Raw genomic sequence first — 14,122 nt, forward strand, 5'->3', positions numbered from 1 at the left:
ACAACTCAGAGTTTGCATGCCGCAACTAAGGAGGCCACCTGCCCCAACTAAGACCCAGCACAACCAAATAAATTAATTAAATTAAATAAATAAAATAAATTCTGCATTGAATACCAGTAACTACCTTACCAAAAAAAATACATATATAAGCATATGTAGATATAGCTAGCTAGATAGATAGTATTTGTGCCCCTCAAAAGAAATAGGTGCTAAAATATTGGTTTCATTTTAAAAACGCATATAGTATATATAGGTTTATCATTATGTATGTCGGCCAACTTTTATAATGACTAGGTTTACTGCCTTTTGTAAAGCCATAACATTTGTTTATGAGTGACACCATTGACTTTAACATTTGCCATCAATCTTGAGAAATGTCTGAACCATGTGAATCCCAAGAAGTATACCATGTAATTTCTATGCATATATTCATGGTATATGAATGTGAGTAATTCATGTACCAGGGAGTATTAAAGAGCTCAGGAACCTGAACAGCTGGGTTCTGGTCTCATCTCTACTGTGTACTTTGAACAAAATTATGACCATTATGTGGGCCTCCCAATGGAAGTAGAAGACTAGATGGAGCATCTAGGTTTGTTCTGTTTTTTTCAGTAGTGGGCCTGGAGCAGAACATTGGTGGATTTTTCAGTGATTGTTGAAGAGCATCAAAAGAGTCCAGCCCACTGTGGGCAGTTGTTTTTGAACAGGAGTCCAGAGCCTGCAATCTTTGCATGTGACAATCTGCCTTTGCCAGTGACCTTCACACCCTCCCAGTTCATGATTATGATAATTGATAATAATTACAATAGCAGGCACTCTAACATGATTAAGAACAAAGATATAGAACTCTTTGCAGTTGTCTTTTTTTTCTTAATATATTTATTTATTTTTGGCTGTGTTGGGTCTTCATTGCTGCACACGGGCTTTTTCTAGTTGCGGCGAGCGGGGCCTACTCTTTGTTACGGTGCGTGGGCTTCTCATTGTGGTGGCTTCTCTTGTTGCAGAGCATGGGCTCTAGGCGCTCAAGCTTCAACAGTTGTGGCACATGGGCTCAGTAGTTGTGCTTCGCAGGCTCTAGAGCACAGGCTCAGTAGTTGTGGAGCACAGCCTTAGTTGCTCCGCAGCATGTGGGATCTTCCCAGACCAGGGCTTGAACCCGTGTCCCCTGCATTGGCAGGCGGATTCTTAACCATTGTGCCACCAGGGAAGTCCCCAGATGTCTGTCTTGATCTGCATGGTCATTCTTTTTCCAGTGCCCCTACCCTCACCTTCCATATAAGGGAAATTCTGAGTCAGACAGTTCTGTTTCTGGATTTGGTTATGCAAACCTGGGATCAGGCTTAGAAGGGGTTTGAAAAAAATTGCAAGGTGTAACCAATGTAAGTTAGAAATGGGAAGGATGGGTTCCTGAAATTTAAAAAGATTAAGGAAGAGAAGCAGGGTGAAGAGAAGGACCAGTCAGCCAGGTTCATAGAGTTTTTCCCAACACTTTTGTTGGGAGGGAAGGGGTGCAGTCTGTGAGGAATAAAGGGGAGAGATGGTTTTTAAGATGTTTGTCACATACTAACAATCCACTTTTCTACCTATCCAGTAATTGCCTTCAATTTTTTTTTCTGAATCCTCATTACAGAGACCAGACTATATAAGTCTCTAGTTATATTCCCATTATACTACCATTTATTTGGCATTTATGTGCCAGGCATTGCAATAAGCACTTATGTTTTTTTCTCATTTCACTTTGAAATACTAATTACCTTTGAGTTTGGTATTATTTTAATTTCAGGGATAGGAAATTGAGGTTCAGGAAGTTTAAATGCCATGCCTGTACTAGTTAGGGGATAGGGTCAAGATTTGAAGCCAGGTCTTTGTGACCCTTTCATTCAACAAATATTTATCAAATGCCTCCTCTGTGCCAGACATGCTAGGACCCTGGGATGTAGCCATGAACTAGACAAAGTCCCTTTACTCATGGAGCCCATCTTCTGGTGAGAGACAGAAAAAAAGTAAACAAACAAGTAAATAACACTACTTCAGATAATAAAAGATGTTAAGTAAACAAATGGGACACTGAGACGCTCTTATCACTAATCCATAAACAGTCTTGGGGGGCAGAGGTCTGCCTCCCGAATTGGGTCATTACTTTACGATTCAGTCAGTCTTGCCCTCATTCCAGAGGCGTGCTTGGAGCGGGGACGGGGCCCGGCTGGTCAGCAGGCGCCGTCCTGGGCCTGGTGACCTCCACCAGGAGCCGCCATTGGCTGGGCCGAAGGAAGTGGGCAGTTGGGCAGCTAGCCGGCAGGTGCACGTTGGGCCGCAGGAGGATGCTCGGAATTGATGGGCCGCTGGCGGCGCTCACGACCTGGGCAGTCGGGAGCCGAGTGGCCAGCCCGCGTGGACTGTCAGCCACGCACCGCCCCCGCCTCGAGACCCTCTGCCCCCGGTGATCCCTGTCGGGCCTCGGGACCCTCCCGTCCAAGGTGACCCCCAACCCAGCCTCACAACTCTCCCGGCTTCAGGGGACCCCGACCCAACCCGTGACCCTCCTGAGGTAACCCTGACCCTGACTCTCGACCCTCCTGCCTGAGGTGACCCCGAGGCCTCCCTGCTCCTCTGAACTGCGCCCCGGGACTGCGGCCACACTCAGGGACGCTGGGCCATCCTGCCCACCCCACGGTCGTTTTCTAGAAATTTCCTAGGAAGGTCCACCCCCAGGGCCTCTTCCGCCCAGCAGCGTCCGTGCCAGGCCTGAGACAGCAAAGCGCCCTCCCTCCGTGAGAAGGTGTCCGGCGCCCAACGAAAGACAGTACTGGAGGGCAGGCAAATGGAGGCTGGCCAGGGAAGGCAGAGGTTCGGGCGAAGACTACTTCAGCTGCCTGTAAGTCCCTGCGGACCACGCGATTCTCCTCCCGGATCCAGCCCTCGCCCAGACTCCCGCGTGTCGCCCCGCCTGCTGGCCTTGCAGCGGGCGCGCTGAGCCCTACGCAGGTGCGATCAGGGGCGGGGCGGGGCGGGGCTGGCACCCGTGGGGGCGGCCCACTGCGCATGCGCGAGCCGGCCCAGGGGCGCCCCCTGCAGGACTCCGAGCGGCCGGGTCCTCCGCCCGTCGCGGGTCTCAGGCGCCCCCTCCCCGCCGTGGCGGCCTAGCAGTTGTCAGCAGCGGTCGCCGCCGCCGCGAGGCCAGAGCAGAGCCGGGAGCCGAGGGAGGGGACCCCGCGAGAGGGCAGCGCCCTGGCCGCCGCCGCCCGGGTGCTAAGGGTCGGTGAGTGCCCCAGAACCCGCCGCTCGCGCGCGCTGTCTCCCAAGGCTCCAGATTTGGGGGCCGCTTCCCCGCCCGGGGCCCCCTCCCCACTGCGGGCTGCCGCCTTCCCCGGCCGGGCACCCGGCCCCTCCCGCGGCCCTGCCCCGCCCCCGCCCTGCCCGCGGCCTCCTCCGGCGGCGCAGCAGGTGCATCTCGCTGCAGTGCAAGGCCGCCCTGACTCAGGCTTCCCCTCGGCTCGAGCTTCTGGGCGTGTCCTCATCCCCTCAGGCAGTTCCCCAAAGCCGGCCCCCTTGGAGAAACGTAACCTTTCCGGAGCTATAATCGCTGTGGAATCCTTTGTGCCGAGCCGAGGAGGGTGGACAGGCATTTACCACGCTAAGACCCGCTGGCCTTCACCCGGCAGACAGTTTGAGCACTTGCCTGCTAAAGCCAGGCAGCATCACAGGCTGGGGAGCTGCGGCAGGCCTGCCAAGGATGCTGCTGGCTCATCTCTCGGTGCAGAGATTCCCAGTGTAGGTGGGAATGCGTCCCCGTAACGGAGTCCGCCCTGCTCCCAAACCCGCCTTCTCATGAGCCTCAGAATGGGGGTCCAGTGGTCCACTGTTAGTTGTGGGAGTTGTGTGGGGGACAGAAGGAAAGGGACCTCCTGGTCTAGGCAGAAGGGCCTGCAACAGCCCTGGTGCCCATGGTCAGTCTGTACTTGGTATGAATTTATGTTTACATAGGTTTTGGCTCCTTCCTGAACTAGACTATAAGCTTCATGAGGGCAGGGACACTCTCCTAAATGAGGGCGTAGGACACATGCTTGGTGCATATTTGTCACATGCATGAATGCCCCTCCTCACTTCCTTGGACGTTGCCTAATTAAAGCCTGTTACCTGATAGGGTTGTTTCTGTTTGTTTGCCCCTTTGCCTCCTGATCTGTGAGCTCCCTGAAGGCACAGATTGTCTCTTGATGGGGCTTGCACTCCTAGCACATAGCCAGCACCTGGCACATAAGAGGCACTGAAGGAACGCTTGCTGAAGAAGTGGATGAGACCCTGTAGCAGTGTGGAAATCCAGGCAAGGTGCAAGTGGAAGAGTTAAGCTCTTTTCTCCTGAGCAGCTACATCATTTGATTCAGAACATTTTGATGCTGCCTTTTGTAAATGTGAAAAGGTTAAGGATGTTTTCCTTTAGAAAGTTAACATCATTGGAAAAGTAAAAGAAAGGGAAAACAGGTAAAAATGGATGCCATGGGAATCCCCCCACCTTTTTAACTTCTCAGAGGTTTGTTTGGTTTTTTTTAATTGAACACTTGCTTACTGTATTTGACAAACAGGATGACATCTTTCCTTCTCTAAGGTGATCTATCATCATTCTGATGAAACAGCCTTTTGGAACAAGAGAGGGAGCTCAAGCTGTTGGTTTGTTTTTTTTTTCTGAGTTACTAGCTTTCCACAGTACATATGCCAGGCAGTCCATGGGAACCTGTTTTGACTTAACTGGGAAGGCCCAGGTGAGACTCCCTAGTTGACAATTTCTTTTCCAGCCCTGCTTCCTGAAACAGCAGTAGACTCCTCTGCTATTGAGTCCATTGCGGGGTGGGGAGCATTCTAGAACTCTGGGGAGAATGATGGGCAAGGCTCTGTGCACGATCAGGGACCTTAGGATGGAGCTAAAGAGATGATTTATTCACAAGTAACTGACCTAAGACAGAAAGAAATAAGTGCCACATGAGACATCCAGAAAAGCTGCCTCAAGTATGCAAAGGTGGAGGGATGGCTTTCGACAAGAGCAGAAGGTGTCAACCCTGACTGCATGTTAGAATCACCCGGGAAAGAGTCCCATGCCCAGGCCACAGCCCAGAATCTCCAGGAGTGGGCCTCCGGCATCAGTTTCTGTCTTAAAGCATCCCAGAAGATTCCATTGTGAAGCCAGGACAAAGAACCCCTGAACCAGTCAGGGTTGTCAGTGGCGGCTTCACAGAGGGGCCAAAACTGGACTGGGAAATGATAGGAAGGATTTCAGAAAGTAGAGATGGGAATGGTGGGTGATACTCCAAGCCGACAAAACCACAGAAGGCCTACACACTCCCGGGAAAGTGGAAGGCATGGCAGTCCCTATCCTGGGAGACTTGGACAGTGCCTGTTCCCCCCACTGGCTGAGTCGTTTGCCACATTTGGAGAGATTTGGAGTCAACGGGCAGATAGGTATGGTTGCAGGAGCTGAGTAATGAGCTTGCTGCCTTGCTTGTTGCAGAAGATCCATGGTTACCTCTCTCTGGGGATTCTCAATTGCCTCTTTACCTCATTTCCTACACCTAGAGAGGCAAAAGGCTAGCAGGATGGGGAATGGGCCCGAGGCTGCAGCAGAGGTTAGGAGAGCGGGCAGTGGCACAGATTTTGTAGAACTCTCTCCCGCTAGCCTCGTCTCGGCCACACCTTTGGCTTAAAAATATACTCCACCACGACCTGCCAGGAGCTCCAGTGTAAACTCAGAGCCACATGATTCTGAGGAGCCCGCCGCCCTGACCCAGGAGAGCACAGGCGGTGGCATTGAGTGTGAGACCCGTAAACTAGGTCTCCATCTGGGCCTCCCAATGCAAATGACCATGGACTTGAACCTGGCTTCATGGGGCTCTTGGACAATGACTGCGGCTTGTGGCATTTGTTCCCACCTTAACCACACAAGGGTCATTTCTGTAAATAAGTTGTCCACAAGCTTTTTTCCTGTTCACTGCTGTCTGTAAAAGAATTTGAGAATGTGCCACCATATATTTTATTTATTTATTATAAAAGAAAGCCATATACTACTGTCTTGAATATCATGGACATAGAAACATATACAAATAAAGACCTATTAAATGGATGAGACGCGAAGTGAACACGATTAAATTTTTCAGTGTATCAATAGTACATAATCTATTGTACAAATGTGTGCTGTTTTTAAAAGAAAGCCTTGTGATCAAGTCTACATCCTATTTATAAACTCTTGGTGAAACCTGAGTCCAGCATTTGAAGGTGTGGTTCTGAGTTCTGTTTATTTCAGTTCCTGGTTCTTGAGGGGTTCACAGGTAAGCACAGTGAACCTCAGGGAGGCATGCAGACTTGCTGTGCGTCTGGTACTTGTTTTTCAATCCCACCTGCCAGTCATTCAAGGGCTCTTGATAAATCTGGGCTGCTAAGTGTTCAGGGGCTATCAGGGGAGGTGAAAGTCCTGGTGTCCAAAGCTTTTGCTGTGCAGGTGTCAGTGTTCATGTGGATGGCGCACTTGCCACATCCTTGGCAATACAGTCACACACCTGTGGAAACATCTCCAAACATCTGTTTTCATAAATGCTCTGTTATTGGCACAGATTATTTTGAAAAGCTGTAACTCATGCATTGTCACCTTTTCCTGGAAGGGACAGATTTGAGTGCATTGGCTTAAAACCAGTAAACTAGCTGACACACTGCTACACTCATTTGTCATTGAATAAAAAAAGAAAAAGGTTTCCAGGTTTGACACTTCTCATGAAAGAAAATGTGTATTTCCTCCTTAAGTTCTAAGTCACAAGATAACCAGGTATTCATAACTCCCCAGATCACTGCAAAGTAATGTAAAGCTTTAGATATTTGAGTCTTTTTTTTTTTTTTAATTGACCACAACCACGATATCCCAAAGCATGTAAACTCCAACACACCTGAGAGACTTAAAGTAAACTAGCGGGTGAGGGCCAATCATCACCCACGTGTCACAGAGCCCCTCCTCTGTCAGGGAGCTGTGGCTGCTGACACACAGGCCAGCAAGAGTGCCAGGGTAAGGGGCTTCCCTGGTGGCGCAGTGGTTGAGAGTCCGCCTGCCAGTGCAGGGGACATGGGTTCGAGCCCCGGTCCAAGAGGATCCCACATGCCGCAGAGCAGCTGGACCCGTGAGCCATGGCCGCTGGGCCTGCGCGTCCGGAGCCTGTGCTCTGCAACAGGAGAGGCCATAACAGTGAGAGGCCCGTGAAAAAAAAAAAAAAAAAAAAAAGAGTGCCAGGGTGCATTCAGGTGTTAAATATTAGTAAAATCAATTTTTCCTCATTTTTAAAGTAGAATTTCTTGCCATTCCTTTACTCTAGCAGATTGTCTTGCTCACCCCACTTGAAGACCAATAGTGGGCTTCACTGGTGGGGACCACCCTCTATAAATGTGCCTGCTATTTTCAGCCTATTTTTTACGGTGCTTTTTGCTATTTGGACATTAACCTGCAGAATCCACTGAATTAGATATTTTCACAATTTAAAAGATCATGTACTGGGTAAAAGATTATAAACAAAATAGAACATCCTCGAGCAGAATTACTGCACTTTTGGATCCCCTCTCCACCCCCCATCCCACCCCTACCCCCACTCTGCCCCTGCTCCCTTCTTGGCACAGCATCCAAGGCCTTGGTCGGCTTCCCCTTCTGGCTACGTCCCTGCTGCTCCTCCCCAGCCACTCAGAATTACTTGCTGTTCCCCCCACACACTCTTTCATTTCTTCATGATCCTATAATGCCCTCCCTACCTCAACTAACAAGAAACCCGAGACTGGTCTCCTGTGTCACCTGTTCCTGGGAGCCTTCCCAGAGCTCACCCTGTCTTACACATACACACAGAATCCTGATCTCCAGAATCTCATGATGCTTCATTTGGCTTCAGTTATAGTGATTACAGTACATGCAAGCATTTGCAGACTGTGAACTCCTTGGATTAAGAACACTGTGATTTTCATTTCCAGATCTTTAGTGCCTGGTATAAGTGCCTATCACACAGTAAGTACTTGGCAAATGTTAGTTGGATGAGTAAATGCTTTTTTGTTTCGTGTATCCTAAAAAACCACAGATTCTACCAGCAAACGTGAAGTACCTGTCGTGCTTTCTGCAGCGTGTACACACGTAGACTTAACACCACTGACTGTTGTGGGCTCCCCGTGTGAGAAGGAAATGATTTCCTAGCTGAGATGGGTCCTCACCCACCTCGGTCTTCAGGAAAAGTGCCGAGTCCCAGCCAGCACCACCAACAAGGGCATCTCTTTGTTCCACATGTGTGGTTAAGAGGGCAGAGCCCTGGTTGTCCACTCTCTGTGTGACAGCAAGATGTCTGCCTTGACCTTACTGAGACCCCCTCCCTCCCAGCCATGACTTCCCCCAGACCTGTGCAGACGGCTTCCGTGGAAGGAAAGGCACTGAGCTTGGGATATGACAGGACATGTGACATAACAGCGTGTGCCTGGCCCCGGGGCTCTGTCCACTTCTGCTTGCTGGCCTTGAGGCCCACTCGTCAGTGACCTTTCCAGAAGCGTTAACACCATTCTGTTTTGTATATGCAGAAATAAAAGCTTCTTTTGCTTGGGCACATAGAAACTGGAGGACATATTCAAGCCCATAATGAAAAAAAATACCCAAATCAGGAAGCAGAGGTGTCGGGACTCAACACGCAGTGGCAAGCACCCGGCACAGTGCTCCCAAACCAGGACAACCATTTCCCAAACCGGGACAACCATTTTCAGAGGAATCCCGTGTGCCGTCAAGAGAGTTCTTAGGTACTTCCTTGCTAGTCCAGCAGTTAAGACTCCATGCTCCCAATGCAGGGGGCCCGGGTTCGATCCCTGGTCAGGGAGCTAGATCCCGCATGCCACGACTAAGACCTGGGTGTGGCCAAAAAAATAAATATTAAAAAAAAAAAAAGGTTCTCAGAAGTTAGCAGCCCACAATAGGCACTCACTCTGGACCAGCTCCACTGCTCACCTGAAAACCAAACATTGAAATACTCAATGATTTGTGTAATGTTTAATATTTTAACGGTAAGCAAACACGCCTTTCCGTGGTAAAAAAGAGCTTTCCTTTCCCTTCCTGGCTCTGTCCTGGGAGGAGTGAAGTGAGCCTCGGGGGAAGTCCTCAGACGTTCTTGTGGGGCTTTGCAAGTGGTTGCTTTGGGGTGGACCCGCCTGGGCTGGTTCTGGATCGTAACCCCCGCCACTTCTGGGGGACTCTGAGTGCCGCGGTCTTAAGTGTTTTGAGGAAATTTAACTTCCTTTCCTCGTGTACATTTGCTGTCGTAACCAGAAAGCTTCCCAGATTTTGTAATTCTGGGAATCTCCTCCTTTAAATTCCTTTTCTGCTCAAACAGAACAGACACGAGTATGGCATTTAGTGAGACTTCAGATAGAGCATGGCAGGCATAGAGCAAAGAGCTGGGTGCCTTGGGGAGACAGAAACACGTACGATGTCTGTTAAAGTGGTGGGGCTCAAGGGGTATTTTTTCTTTTTGATTTCTAATGTTAGGTTCTGGGAGAAATACATACAGACTTTATAAAGATGTTTGCTGCTTTTAGGATACACAAAGCTGTAGGGGTGCAGTGGTAAAAACACAGACTAGGAAGCTCAGATTCTGGGTCTGTGGCTTGCTTCCTGTGTGATCCTGGGTCAGGCACTTCCTCCTAGTTTCTTAGTCTTGAAAGGGTGATGGTACCAGAAGTTAGGGCTGGATTAGGAGGCTCTATAAATATAAAAGTATATAAAATAAAAGCTTCTCACAGTTTATTGTACCAGGAGAGAACAAAAGCCACCCCAGCGTTCTCTGTTTCCCGAAATCCATGTCTCTTTGATATTGGACTTGGCTTTACTTAAGTAACATGCTTGCAGTGTATTTTGCACTTCAATTTCCTAACTCTGTGAGAGGTGTTTTATGATTATTTTTTAAATTATGCTCTGGCACCCTCCATTTGCCCAAAGGTGGCCGGAGCATCATGCCAGCGAGCCCCAGGCCCTTCCTGATGTCCTGTGAGGCGTCAGTGCTCCCGAGCTACAAGGTCAGCCCACCGCTCTCCAGAGGCCTACCAGCCCCACCCCAGAGCCCTCTGTGCAGGGCTGCCTCCTCCCAGCCAGACCTCCCGTAGCCCCAGAGGAAGGCCTCAGCCAGGAGCCTCTGCCAGGACTCAGGTCAGTTCCCCAGTGTTGCTGTCCAGTGTTGTCCTAGTGGGAAGGTGGACGGTCTGTCTCTCTGCCCTGCCCACCCCTCTGGGCCTAGAGAGGTGGGATTAAGTATGGGGACGTGTCCTTTCTTGACCAGACTTTTCCAGAAAAGGAAGTCATCGACTTCTCTGACCAGAAGACTTCTTTGAACTGTGACCTTTTCACATTCCCCTCTTGGTAGAGGAAGAACCTTCATCTCGGCCAAGCCAGGCACCCATCAGCCCGCTGTGGGGATGATCAGCTCCGCTGGAGGCACTGCTTTCCCCTCTTAGCCTAAACCACTTCTTGAAACTGTTCATAGGCCATAGGCCTTCGTGGGTAATGTTACACTACTGCTCTTTTATTAACTGTCTACGACTGATTTTAAGACAGGTTTTTCCACCTTATTAAGTTGGATAATTTATTAAGTTGCCACTTAATAGCACTTCATTACTATTTTAGCTTTAATCTCTCCATATTTTAACCATATGGTTAAATAAAAGCCATATTTTAAGTTAATTTGTAAATAACTTCTTGCAGTTTTGTTTTCTACTAATATTTACTGAGTGCCCTTTAAAGCTTAAATTTTGAGGAACTACTTTTAGGCAGATGCAGACAACTACAGCTTTTTTTTTAAAAGCAAGAGTTTAATTTAAAAATGAGCTTTAATGGAAATGATTTTTCAGCTAACTGAAGTCAAAAGCAAAACTAGCTGTTTCAAAAAAAAAAAAAAGAAACAAGCTCTAGCTCCACGCACACCGGGTCTCGAGGTGGGTTCTTTGGGCCGTAGTGTTAACTAATGAGCGGGTTAACTAATGAAGGATTTACCAGCCATTTGTCCGTGCCATGCTGACGCGCCTAATGGATGGTGTTGGGTTAGTATCGACCTGAGTGTGGAGCCGGCTCACTGCACTCAGGACTCTTCCCTGTGAGTCACGGATGCTTCTCCCCACTTGAAGGACCGTGAGCCGTGGAGGGACCCTCTCCGCTTCATCTGCATCCTTGGCGCAGACAGTGACCAGGAGCTCTCCAGGGCCTCACCTCCTCTGCTGCCCTCGCTGCCCACCTCAGGTCCAGCCTCGGCATTCATGCCTGCAGCTTACAGAACTAGGTGCTTCTAATCGTGAGCGTCCTGGGGTCTTCCTGAGCTAACTCCAACTCCCTCCTTCTCTAGAGGTTAGTGTGGCTCCGTGTCTCTGCTTCTCACACTGCAGTCTCATGACATGGATTTCCCTAAATTGAGGGAGACCTTTATAAAGCTCTGTTTTTTTTTTTTTTTTTAAAGCTCTGTTCTTGTTTCTGCTGTCACTGTGTTTGATAATCAGTCTCTCAGCAGATTTTCCCAGCCATACATGCCCGATTTAAATATAACATTCATACCTGACATAGAGTAGATATTCTCTGGAGGAAAATGACCAGTGTCGTGTGGAGGCTCACAGACCACTGCTTGCAGTTAAAGCAGGAAAAACTGGTTCTTAGTGTTCAAGGTGGGAGAGCACATGCCATCCTGCCACCCACGCGTCCACCTGCTGTGTCTGCCCCTGGGTTAAGGCCACTGAGGGCCCTCACCCCATGCTCCTCCCCTGCTCCCCCACAGCCCTCTCCAGGTCTTAGAAATCAGCCCACAGCCAGGACACTGGGCTGAGTTTCCTTTTACTGTTCTGTGATGGTGGAGAATAAAGCAGTCAGGGAGGGGAATTCCATCAGCCTGAGTTTTTGCTAAGAAATAGCACATTCATAGGAACCACAGAGAACATCTGAATAGCGTTCATCGAATGATTGCCATTCCAGTGGCCACTGTTGCATCTACCAGCCCTGCTGTTCATCTCACGTTTCCAGAAAAAACAAAGTCAGCTTCCTGAAAGGGCGTGTGTTCCTTGAACACACAGAGTAGAACTGGCCTCTCCCTCTGGGGAGCTGTTCTGAGTTAGGCTGGGGCAAAAGAAGGTGAGGAGAAGTGGAGGGTCTGTGTCTCAGGACTGACTCTCCCCCACTCTCCCCGCCTTCCCCAAACACGATTCGCAAACCTGAACCAACACCCTTTCTGTCTTTGGTCCACAACTAGCGGCCCTTCTGGCGAGGATGGCGGTGCTCAGGCAGCTGGCGCTCCTGCTCTGGAAGAACTACACTTTGCAGGTGGGTCCGGCCCTGGGGGCACGCTGCGGGGGGAAGGGTGAGAGGGGCCTGGCAGAGGGTGTCAGCGAGAGGGAGCATCAGTGGGAGGGGCTCCAGGAGCCCCTCGCCTCCGCCTCGCACTCCTCAGCCCTCAGTTTCCATTTCTCTTTAGAAGCGGAAGGTCCTGGTGACCATGTTGGAGCTCTTCCTGCCCTTGCTGTTTTCCGGGATCCTGATTTGGCTTCGCCTGAAGATCCAGTCAGAGAACGTGCCCAATGCCACCCTCTACCCCAGCCAGTCCATCCGGGAGCTGCCACTGTTCTTCAGCTTCCCTCCACCGGGAGCCACCTGGGAGCTCGCCTACGTCCCATCCCAGAGTGATGCCGTGAGGACCGTCATGGAGACAGTGAGGAGGGCGCTGGTGATCAATATGAGAGGTGAGTTGTCAGGGACTCAGTAGTGCTGCGGGGCTTGGGCTGTGGGGCAGGGACTGGCCAGGTGGGGAGCTGGGCAGCAGCCAATGCAGCCTGCCCTGTAGTGGCCGCACAGCCTGCGAATCCCTGTGTCATGTCTCATTGTAACAGGGACCAGGGTTGTGACGGCTGCGGGAAGCAGTGTGTGTGACAGTTCACAGCCCCTGGGTATTCAGAGTGGGGATGGCGTCCACATACCCCGCAAAGCTGTTTAATTATGAGGGCAAGGCCCGGTGCCAGGAATCTCTTCTGGGATATGGTTTTGGGAGGACAGCTCTGATAAAGGTCATCAGGAAGCCTGGTGAGGGCCATTCCCAGGAAATGTGCCAGTCATCCTCGCTAGGTCTTTGCTTTCAGAATAGAGAGTATTATCCCTTTTCCTCTCCCTCTTGGTTTTGGTACTGTGACCTGTTTAATTCAGTGTAGCAAACACTTAGGGGAAGATCCCTGGTCCCTCACTACGTGATTATAGTCAAACCCTTTATGTGAAATGGGGTCTGGGTGAGAGAGGTCGTTGAACAGACTATATATTAGTGTCCACTTGAATTTTTAAAGCCCAGCATTATGGTTATGAGAGAAACTGATGCTGGCTGCAGAGCCCAGGGCAGGGCAGCTGCCTGCATGGAGGGGCCTTGCTCCAGCTCTCAACTTCTAGATGCCCAGGGCCGGCTTTGATGGTGAGGTTCTGCCAGTTTTCACTGCAGCCCTTCTCTGCCAAAAACAAAAGCCTCCTCGAGTCTTAGGAAAGGTTTACAAAGCCCTAGAGAAACTTGTAAGCTTTAGTCCTTTATCTGAAGGTCCAGCTTTCTCAAGCAGAGTGGACGATTGGGCAACTCTGGGCCCCCCTGCTCCCCACAGCTCGCGGCTTCCCCTCCGAAAAGGACTTTGAGGACTACGTCAGGTACGACAACTGCTCCGCCAACGTGCTGGCCGCCGTGGTGTTCGAGTATGCCTTCAACCACAGCAGGGATCCCCTGCCGCTGGCGGTGAGGACCCCAGCCCCACTGAGCCAAGCTTCCTCCCCCAGGAGCCAGACGTGCTCTGCCTGCCTGGGAGCAAATGCAACTTTCCCCTTGGGTCCAGAATCACCTCTCAGCCCATTGAGGGACCCTGATGGAGTTTGACCCGTCAGGCCAGAGTGGTTTAGAAACCTCGCCCGTCTGAAGAAAGTGGCCGTAGACCATTGCTGTGGCCCCTCTTTGTCCTCTCGGGGTTTTTGTTGTTGTTGTTGTTGTTGTTTTGCGGTACGCGAGCCTCTCACTGTTGTGGCCTCTCCCGTTGCGGAGCACAGGCTCCGGACGCGCAGGCTCAGCGGCCATGGCTCACGGGCCTAGCC

General features: G+C 50.4%; 1 protein-coding gene across 13 annotated transcripts in view; it reads left to right on the plus strand.

Moving 5' to 3' along the window:
* The first annotated feature begins 3,078 nt into the window (after positions 1 to 3,078).
* Positions 3,079 to 14,122, plus strand: part of LOC102980873 (phospholipid-transporting ATPase ABCA3) — a 46,390-nt gene continuing 35,346 nt past the window's right edge. For 2 of the 13 annotated variants that reach the window (XM_028499257.2, XM_028499266.2), the window contains exons 1-8: positions 3,079 to 3,259; positions 8,575 to 8,787; positions 9,980 to 10,186; positions 10,317 to 10,537; positions 11,158 to 11,374; positions 12,264 to 12,334; positions 12,486 to 12,750; positions 13,645 to 13,772. In XM_028499257.2, the coding sequence (XP_028355058.1) occupies positions 12,281 to 12,334; positions 12,486 to 12,750; positions 13,645 to 13,772 (447 nt within the window). In that variant the 5' untranslated portion in view covers positions 3,079 to 3,259; positions 8,575 to 8,787; positions 9,980 to 10,186; ... (1 more) ...; positions 11,158 to 11,374; positions 12,264 to 12,280. Of the gene's footprint in view, positions 3,260 to 4,229; positions 4,480 to 4,603; positions 4,758 to 7,249; positions 8,018 to 8,574; positions 8,788 to 9,979; positions 10,187 to 10,316; positions 10,538 to 11,157; positions 11,375 to 12,263; positions 12,335 to 12,485; positions 12,751 to 13,644; positions 13,773 to 14,122 lie in introns of those variants that run through there. The other 11 variants (XM_028499258.2, XM_028499261.2, XM_028499260.2 and 8 more) reach the window with 11 other exon arrangements.

This window comes from Physeter macrocephalus, chromosome 14 (genome assembly GCF_002837175.3).
Source record: "Physeter macrocephalus isolate SW-GA chromosome 14, ASM283717v5, whole genome shotgun sequence".
Lineage (NCBI taxonomy): Eukaryota > Metazoa > Chordata > Mammalia > Artiodactyla > Physeteridae > Physeter > Physeter macrocephalus.